This window comes from Tasmannia lanceolata, unplaced genomic scaffold (genome assembly GCF_043159265.1).
Source record: "Tasmannia lanceolata isolate RefF3 unplaced genomic scaffold, GAP_Taslan_0.1 ptg000015l, whole genome shotgun sequence".
Lineage (NCBI taxonomy): Eukaryota > Viridiplantae > Streptophyta > Magnoliopsida > Canellales > Winteraceae > Tasmannia > Tasmannia lanceolata.
This window is the reverse complement of record NW_027518692.1, coordinates 53,497,401-53,506,466: the sequence shown is the minus strand read 5'-3', so window position 1 is coordinate 53,506,466 and position 9,066 is coordinate 53,497,401. Positions and strand designations below refer to the sequence as shown.

The 9,066-nt window shown below is 37.3% G+C and overlaps 1 protein-coding gene across 2 annotated transcripts; it reads left to right on the top strand.

Moving 5' to 3' along the window:
• Nucleotides 1–685: 685 nt before the first annotated feature.
• LOC143846024 (polyadenylate-binding protein 7-like) lies at nt 686–6,743 on the top strand. Of its 2 annotated transcripts, none has more exons than XM_077354431.1 (10): nt 686–1,063; nt 1,646–1,764; nt 1,896–2,089; nt 2,366–2,625; nt 2,740–2,849; nt 2,934–3,123; nt 3,316–3,608; nt 3,722–3,862; nt 5,792–5,998; nt 6,225–6,743. In XM_077354431.1, the coding sequence occupies exons 1-10, from the start codon at nt 865–867 to the stop codon at nt 6,420–6,422; spliced, it is 1,911 nt and encodes a 636-aa protein (XP_077210546.1). In that variant the 5' UTR covers nt 686–864; the 3' UTR covers nt 6,423–6,743. The 2 variants fall into 2 exon arrangements, with proteins under 2 accessions (XP_077210546.1, XP_077210547.1); XM_077354432.1 differs by having other exon boundaries at nt 687–1,063; nt 2,743–2,849.
• Nucleotides 6,744–9,066: the final 2,323 nt, after the last annotated feature.

Genomic DNA, 9,066 nt, shown 5'->3' with positions numbered 1-9,066 from the left:
GGGTAGTTTTGCCATTTTCATGGAAAGAAAAGCCAAAAATCAAAGGAAAGATTTCTTATGTGTTAAGAAGCTATTTGTTCGGTTCAAATAACTGAAGGCCTGCTGCTCGTTTTGGATTCTTAGAAACCATTAAGACTCCAAATCTGATTATCAGACTCAAATTTATTAACCTAACCTTGAGAGTTCAACAATCAGTTTGACTCAAAATCGATTCTCAAAAATCCAAAACGAACACAACTAACTAAGCAAAAAAGAAAAGCGCATGTGTTCTTTGTGCCCATTATAAAAAAACCCAAGAGTAGAGAGAAAAGAGGAGGGGCTGGACACGAGTCACGTTAGGGTCCGTGCCCAGAGGCGTCCCTTGTGGTTAAGATTTGGTCTCGCGAGTCCGTAAATTAGACCGGGTCCGGTTCACCCTCTCTTTCTCTCTCTTCCCCCCTAACTAACCCTCATATATTTTAAAGACAATAATAAATTCACACCCCGTATAGGATAATCCACACCCTTTAAACATTAAAAAAGATACGGTTCTTTCAAGGGTGCGAATTATCCTACAAGGGGTGCGAATTTATCATGGTCCTATTTTAATATTAATGAATAAAAACCCAACACCGAAAGGACTCTCCCGCGTCCCATGCAATAACTCCTCTCTCTCTCCCTCCTCTTTTTTCTCTTTCTCGTAACACCCTCTCTCCTTCTCCTATTCTAATTCTAATTCTAATTCTACTTCTTCATCTTCTTCTTCTTTATTTTCTCATCACTCCTCTCTCTCTCTACACCCAAAACCCAACCCTCCAAGAACAAGAAAACTAGTTTTTCTTTCTCTTTTTTTTTACTCTTCTCTTTGTGTGACGTTAGAGAATAATGTCATCAATGGAAGTTATTCCTCCTCTTCTTTCGGCCTCTCTCTACGTGGGGGACCTTCACCCTGACGTGACTGAAGGACAACTCTTAGCAGCCTTCTCTGTAATCGGACCCCCTAGCTCTGCTCACGTTTGTAAAGACACTGTATCAGGAAGCTCTCTCTGTTATGGTTACGTTAACTACAATACCTCTCTTGAAGGTAACTAACTATCTATCTTTTTCTTCTTCTTATTTTATTTTCCTTCTTGTGGGTTTGTTTTGGTTGGTATCTTTGGGTTGTATTATTTTGGTTTAGTCTTTGATTTCTCTCTTTGATTTTCTTTTTTTGATTTCCTTTTTGGGTTTCTTTGTTCTATCTTTGATTGTTGTTTTCTTCTTTGGTTTTTGATTATTTTTGTTTAGTCTTTGATTTATTTCTTTGATTTTTTTTTTTTTAAAATTTCCTTTTTGGGTTTCTTTGTTCTATCTTTGATTATTCTTTACTTTGATTTCGGTATTTCTTTTTTCAATGGTTACTTTGGTTTTGATTATTGACCAATATTTGATATGTTTCTGTGATTTTCCTTTTTTGGGCTTCTTTTGATTATTTTTTTCCCTTCTTATAGCAACCCCTTCTTCTTGGATTGGAAATTTTCAATTCTTCAATTATGTTTCGGTATTTCTTTTTCAATGGTTGCTTTGGTTTCATCATTTCATCTAAATACAATTGTTCAATCTTTGATTTCTTTCTGTGATTTTCCTTTTTTTTGGGTTTCTTATAATTCGTTTTTCCTTCCTATAGCAATCCGGGCTATCGAGAAACTGAATCACACTCCATTGAATGGGAAACTGATAAGAATCATGTGGTCGCATCGAGATCAGGATGCAAGAAACAGTGGGATTGGGAATCTTTTTGTCAAGGTATACTCTCACAAATTTTCATGGACTTCTATTTTGTTTCTTATTCGTTTTGCTCTGCTTTCTTTTTTATTTCCCTAGATTGAGTGAATTAAGCAAGAATTTCATCAGGGTTTTGAGTTTTTTTTTTTCAGAATTTGGATGAATCAATCGGTAACGTGAAGCTTCATGATATGTTTGCGAAATTCGGGAACATTTTATCTTGCAAAGTCGCAATGTCCCAAGATGGCAAGAGTAAAGGGCATGGATTTGTACAGTTTGAATCTGAGGAATCCGCGGCTGCTGCTATAAAAAATGTCAATGGCTCCATGGTTGGAGACAAGCAAATGTATTCTCATCTTCTTTATCTTTATTTTTCTTCTTTCCTTGTCCAATAACTATACCATGATTTGCTATTTTTGTTCCTATTGTTATTATTTATATTCTTTTTCCAGTTAATTTTATGTAGGTATTGTCTCTTTAGATCTTCTGCAATTGGTTTCTGAATTATTCTTGACGTTATTTTCTAGCTCAAATTTCTTTTACTTTTTGAGTATTCTATATTGCTCCCCTTTTACTCTATCTCTGGTTTATTCTTTATCATCACTGTTTTTGTATGATGTAGTTATGTTGGCAATTTCGTGAAAAAGAGTGAACGGATGCTACCTAGTCCTGATGCCAAGTATACCAATCTGTATATGAAGAATCTTGATGTGGATTTGACAGAAGAACTTCTTAAGGAGAAGTTTTCTGGGTTTGGGAAAATCACTAGCCTGGTCATTGCAAAAGACAACGATGGGAATTCAAGGCGGTTCGGGTTTGTAAATTTCGAAAGTTCAGATGATGCCAAAAGGGCAATGGATACTATGAATGGAATGCAAGTTGGTAAGCCTCGATGTCGGCATGCTGCAGATTGATCTCAATTTTTTATCTTTGAAATGTGAAATGCCATGATGGACTTTTCTAATCTTTGGATTTCTCTTTTGTGGCTTGATCAAGTAGGATCTAAGGCTATATATGTATCGAGGGCACAGAAGAGGGCTGAGCGCGAGCAAATTTTGCGTCATCAATATGAGGAACAGCGTAAGGAGCAAATGGAAAAATATAAGGTTCTTCTTAATCTCTGAAATTAGATTTTCTCATCTCGTATTTAATTTTTTTTAGTGCTTATTCACTAGTTCTGTCTGTACCAGGGTTCAAATGTATACATAAAGAACATTGGTGACGATGTTGATGATGATGACCTGCGGGAACATTTCAGTCAGTGTGGTGCTATCACTTCGGCCAAAATAATGCGTGGTAATAAAGGAATAAGCAAGGGGTTTGGGTTCGTATGCTTTTCAACTCCAGACGAAGCTAACAAAGCTGTGAATACTCTACATGGTAACTCCCAATCACAACTGAAAATGTGCAATATGTTTCTCTTCCACTTGCAATTTATCCTATATTCTTGTCTATACATATCACAGTGTATACATAGATACACACACACACAATTTTTATGTATGCATATATATATATATATATATATATATATTACAGGATGAATGTCATGCTTATTAATATGTATTACAGGATTTATGTTTCATCAAAAGCCTTTATATGTGGCAATTGCCCAAAAGAAAGAGGATAGGCGTGCTCAATTGCAGATTCAGTATGCACAATGCATGACAGCATTATCAAGGCCCTCACCTGCTCTTATCTCTGCTGGATATCCTCCAATTTACTACACTCCTCCCGGTGTTGTTCCCCAGATTCCTCCGAGGCAGGGTCTTATGTATCAACCCCTGGGTCTCAGACCAGGATGGGGCACCAATGGGCTCACACCTCTGACGAAACCTGCTTTCCAATCCATGCCACTACCTATTGTATGCACCTTTATATTCTTCTCAATCATTGACATAAAATCCAATCAATTATTCCTTTTTATGGTTATTTCCATTTCATCTGATGCTTGTTTCTATAAAATTTCCTTTTGCAGATTCCAAATGCTCCAAGGCAGCATAGGCAAAACAGAGGCTGGATGAATGGGCACATGCTTTCTCAACCCATGCAATTTATGCCACATTTTCATCAAACAACTCACTCATTGAATTCTTTGAAAGATGCAGGCAAACACTCGGTATGGTTTTCTCATTCCATTTAGTTTGTGTTTTCTCTTGGATATCGTGTAGTTTCACTTTTTGCCACTCATTTTCTTGTACTGCTGAATGATATATGCCATGCGCACACAACATTCATAGATGAATTTTGAGTGCGCAGTTGGATTTGCACCCAATAGATCTTTAGTTCCAAACAAGCCCTTCTAGAGTTATCTTAAATGCATTAGTGACAGTGCTGTATTGTAATAAAAAGATATATTTACTAGAAGGTGACATTGAAATACCTAAGGCATACCTAAAGCTATGCTACTCAGAGCCTTAGAGGTCCCTTCTCATTTTTTTCATGACCTTTAAGCTGATCTTTTTAAAACAACAGAAATGCCCTTCATGATGAGTTGAAGATTTCAGCAGCAGCTAATCAAGTATAATAAAGAAAATGAATATTGACTCCCTCTGTGTCCTTCACATGCCCATGAATTCCTAGCTCCATGATTAAAATATCAGCCACCACAATAACCTTTCCTTCTTATGATCATTGATTTTGGCATTAACCAGCCATGCCCTTGCCCTGAGGATTCTATCCCAAATTATATCTTGCAGAATCTTGTTCCAAGATACTGCAACACTGGTTTTCTGCATGAATTTTTCGTTTTCTTTCAATGTTTTTTGGAATCATCATAATTCCTTGATTCTTTCAATGAACTTTTGTTTTAGTATTTTTTTTTCATACTATAGTATTTGTTCTTTTTTTTTTCAGTAATGAAAGTTGAGTGAAAACATAATCTCCTTAATTATGTTTATCTATTCCTTGCGCATAATGAGTAAAAAATACTGCTTAATTACCAATTTCAAGAAAATTTCAGGCGGGGATAAATTAAGTGAAGTGAATCCATATAACCAAATAAGCTTGGAAGAAACACTGGAATGCAATGAGCTATGCGAGAGTTCCTAATGAAAGACCTTGTTCCATGGATAACAGTTGGGGCATGGGTAAGTGTAGAGGTTGGGTGAAACAAGGGTTAGTGGTCCTTGGAATAGTGAGGAGACAATGATGGAGGTGACTGTGAATATGTCTCTCCATTTTGGATATCAAACAAAAACTGTTCTTTCTGGCTTCTTGCCTTCTATATTGTCTCTTTTCTGTGACTTTGAAAAATGTTTTATTATAGTGCCTATGTTTGAAAAATGTTTTATTATATCTTTTCTGAATCTGTTTTTTTTTACTTGCTATGTTTGTTTTCCATTCTTTCCTGAATCTTATATGTCCTGATTTATGGATTCTTGATCATGAAACTCAACATCTAAAAAGGTTTGTTGTTTGGATAGGATAAGAAAGGACTCACTTTTTTTTTTTTGAAATGTGAAAGGAGGGACTCACTTTCCCATCTTATAAACATGAGATGTGATCCCATTAGCTTTCAGTGCTGTACTTTCAGATGAAGCGCTTATTTTGATAATCCACACATGACAATGTCGTTTCTTTAGAATTGTTTATTAAAGTGTTCTCTATCTTGTAGCTCCTGAATTATTCATTTTGTTCTTCATAAAAGGAGCATCCATGTAGTCCATGTTTGGCAACCATGAATTTTTATTCATGGAATATTAGCTTACCAAGTGTTGAGAGAGAGGTAGGTAGGGAGAGTAGGAGAGAATTGAGAGGGCATGAATGAGGTTGTTGGTGCGAAGTGGCTGAAAAATAAGGAAAATAAAATCTCTATTTCGAGTAGAGTTTATCGTTTCCTTATTTTCCAGCCACTTCTCATCCTCTTCTCACTTATTACCTCCCAATTCTCTCCTCCTCCCACCCTCGCCACTCTCCAGCCACATGCTAAACTAATATTTCATGGGAAAGACTTTCATGAATGCCAAACACGCCCGTAGTGTATGACAGAGTTATTTTATCATCCATTATCATCCCATAACTTACTGTGGCTTATGTTTGGAAGCAGGTTGCACAGACTAAATATCTGCTCAACGGGCTGCCCCGCAAGATGAACAATAAATCCGGTGTTCTATCATCTGCTACTTCAAACTCTCTTGGAGCACCCTCCCAAGGGTCTGAAATGCTGAGTAGCATGCTCGCTGCTGCATCCCCTTCCCATCAGAAACAGATACTTGGCGAGCGTCTCTTTCCCCTCATCAAGAAACATAAGGCGGTACTAACTACCGTAGTTTTAAATTTTGTCCGAAATCCGAAAGGAATTTCTTTGGAAATTTCTGAAATTCAAAATTAAAAAAAAAAAAAAAACTAATATTATTATGAAATTTCGTCTGAAATTGGAACCGAAACTGAAATTTAAATCCATGCTAACTACAAACCTGCACCCTTGCAGTTTTGGGCTTACAACTTGCATTAATCTGAGGGAATATTTTTGCTTGCAGTTTGATCTTGCCTCGAAGATAACTGGAATGCTTTTGGAGATGGACAACTCTGAATTGCTGCTGCTGTTAGAGTCGCCGGAATCGTTGGCTGCCAAAGTGGAAGAAGGTGTGCAAGTGCTTAAGATCTCTAAGTCCAAAGTTGGTAATCAAGATGCTCTCCATCCCAATTACCTTTCTGCTGAGGTTGCCGTCAACTGAAAAGATAGTAAAGGGATCATTTGGGAGCATTTTTGTTGAGGATATCAGTCAAATGGTCCATGGTTTAGGTTTAAGTTTAGGTTTAGGGATTATAATTCTTTGTTAGCGATTGGAACTCACTCGTTCCATGACCTTTTTCAGATTACTCTCTAATTTTTTCTCTACTGTTTCTCAGAGCTGTCACCAATTCTTTTATACTTGATCAGATGGTTAAGGAGTTGGTGACAAATTCTGATTAATAGTATGATAACTAACCAATTACAGGGAATGGTAAAAGACTCTTGTAGACTTTTGAATTCAAATTGAGATTTCCTTATAATTCATCTTTTTCATGTCCAGCTTGAGTTTGAAAAAGGGTTTTGCTTGGTGATTTTAGTTCTTTTGCTGCTTCAAAGTCGGGATTTGAAGAGTGGATCTAGTTTGCAGAGCACTGTTCTTTTCCCTTTTTCCTTATGCTAAGCACTTTTTCAAATGGAGAACTGGGGAACATTTAATTAAGTTTAGACCATGCTTAGCTAAAGAAAATCATGGGATTAATGTGAAATCAAGAGTGGAGAAAATTAGTAGCATAATTTACAAATAACTATTATGTGGATGCATGGGCTAATAATATTTGCTTCTGAAGTTCTGATCTTTTGATTACTAGTCTCGTTGTCAACAAATCTCTCTCTCTCTCTCTCTCTCTCTCTCTCTCACACACACACACACACACACACATCATTCTCGTGATGTTGACTATGACGGATCTCCCCTTCCTCTCAACTACCAAAAGGACAGTGGGAACAAGTTGAGGGAGTGCGATTAAGTGTGAAATTATTGGATTTACTCATCGACCAAGTGATCGGTAAAAGACACAAGTGTATCTTATTCTATTTAGACATGGGTATTTATGGATAGCTCTATGTTTAATTACTTCGGGATTAGAAGTTAATTAAGTTAGTTAAAGTTCTATTATGCAGGAGTGCAACTCGGCTCGGGTTGGACCCTAATTCCAACCCGACCCGGGAAACCCTTTTCCGACCTGACCTGACTTCAATCCGACCCAACCCGAGATTTTAAGCTTAGTAAATAAAAAAATTATTAAAAACGTTGGGTTTCGCTCAGGTCAGGTGCCCAAGCCCTCAACCCGAACCCGAGCCAAGTTGCACCCCTACTATTATGGGTTTAAATGCTAAGAGTCTAAAAATAAAGGGTTGGTCTCTGCTGTCATCTAACTGACTATAACGATATTTGTTGAATAAAACTAAGATAGGGGAATGAGAATACAAGAGAGAAATTAAGACAATAACTGCCCGTTACTTGTAGTTGCTTTCCTCGGGACAATATGACAAGAACTGGGTGCGTTACTTCTAGTTGCTTTCCTTGAGACAATATTTGCCCTCACCAATTGAAGAACCGATGTGCATAGGGATTCCACAAATTTGCCTCCAAGATACAATGAAGCCCACTAGAATAGGTATTGATGTCTATTGACGCCACGCACAATGGAAACAGACCCAAAACACCCTTAGATTTGATTAGTCTGTAAGACACTAGTTTCTGTTTCTGTTGAATAACAGACAAATTAACAAGAGAGAGAAATGAATATAAAAGAAAACGATAGTATAGACAAGCTTTAGAGAGAGTATATAAGGCATTCAAGATGCCAAAGTTGGTAATCACCAGACTCACCACATCGATCCGAAATCTATTGCAAATGGTGGATTTCTAATCTTTTAATAGACCTCCTGATGCCTCTTCTGTTTGAATTGCACGTGATCATTGCAGGTTAAACAGGACTGTTAAATTGGGCTCGATTGCGATTCTATGGTCCAAATAGATGTGGGATCTTGACTGTGGTCTAGTAGTGTAAAACTTTGGTTCACCTTGTAATGGTTATTTGACCGTTGGGTCACGACTGATTTCCAACATGTGGTCTGGATTGCTTCCGATCCAGATTCACGAAAATTTGAAATTTGTACATTGCTCTGGTGTCAATGACCAAGAAGACAATTGTTAAACGTAAACTAGATTCTTTGCTCAGGGTAGAACATGGGAAATCGTATGAGTATACCCATGTAATAAAATTAAAAGTGAGTTAGGAGACATTCACCCATCATTCCCACGTACAAATAATAAAAAATAGAAATGGCCTTGTTTGGATCGTAAGAAAATGTTTCTGAGTGGAAAATTTTTGTTAGGAAATTTTTTCCTTTCCACAATTTACAAGGATGGATATCATTAGGGCAGTGATAAATCGACCCCCATATAGACATGGGGTCGATTTAAGATATTGGGGGTCCATTTATCATTGCCATATCATTATGGTTAATTTAGAGGGATATTATTAGGGAAATGTTATCAGCACTACTGTATTTTGATGAGGGCACTCCTCACTCTATTAAAAGAATGGTATGGTCCGCACCATAGGATGATCCAAACCGTCCATTAGATGGGCCAAAGCCTAAATAGGTTGTGCACCAAAATTTATTTCCATAGGTTGATCCTAACCCTCCGATCTATAGAGGGTTAGGATCAACCTTCTAACATTCAGATCGAGGGTTAGGATGAACCTACGGAAATGATTTTTGGGACACAACCTATTTAGGCTGTGGCCCATCTAATGGACGGTTTGGATCATCATATGGTGTGAGCCATACCGTAC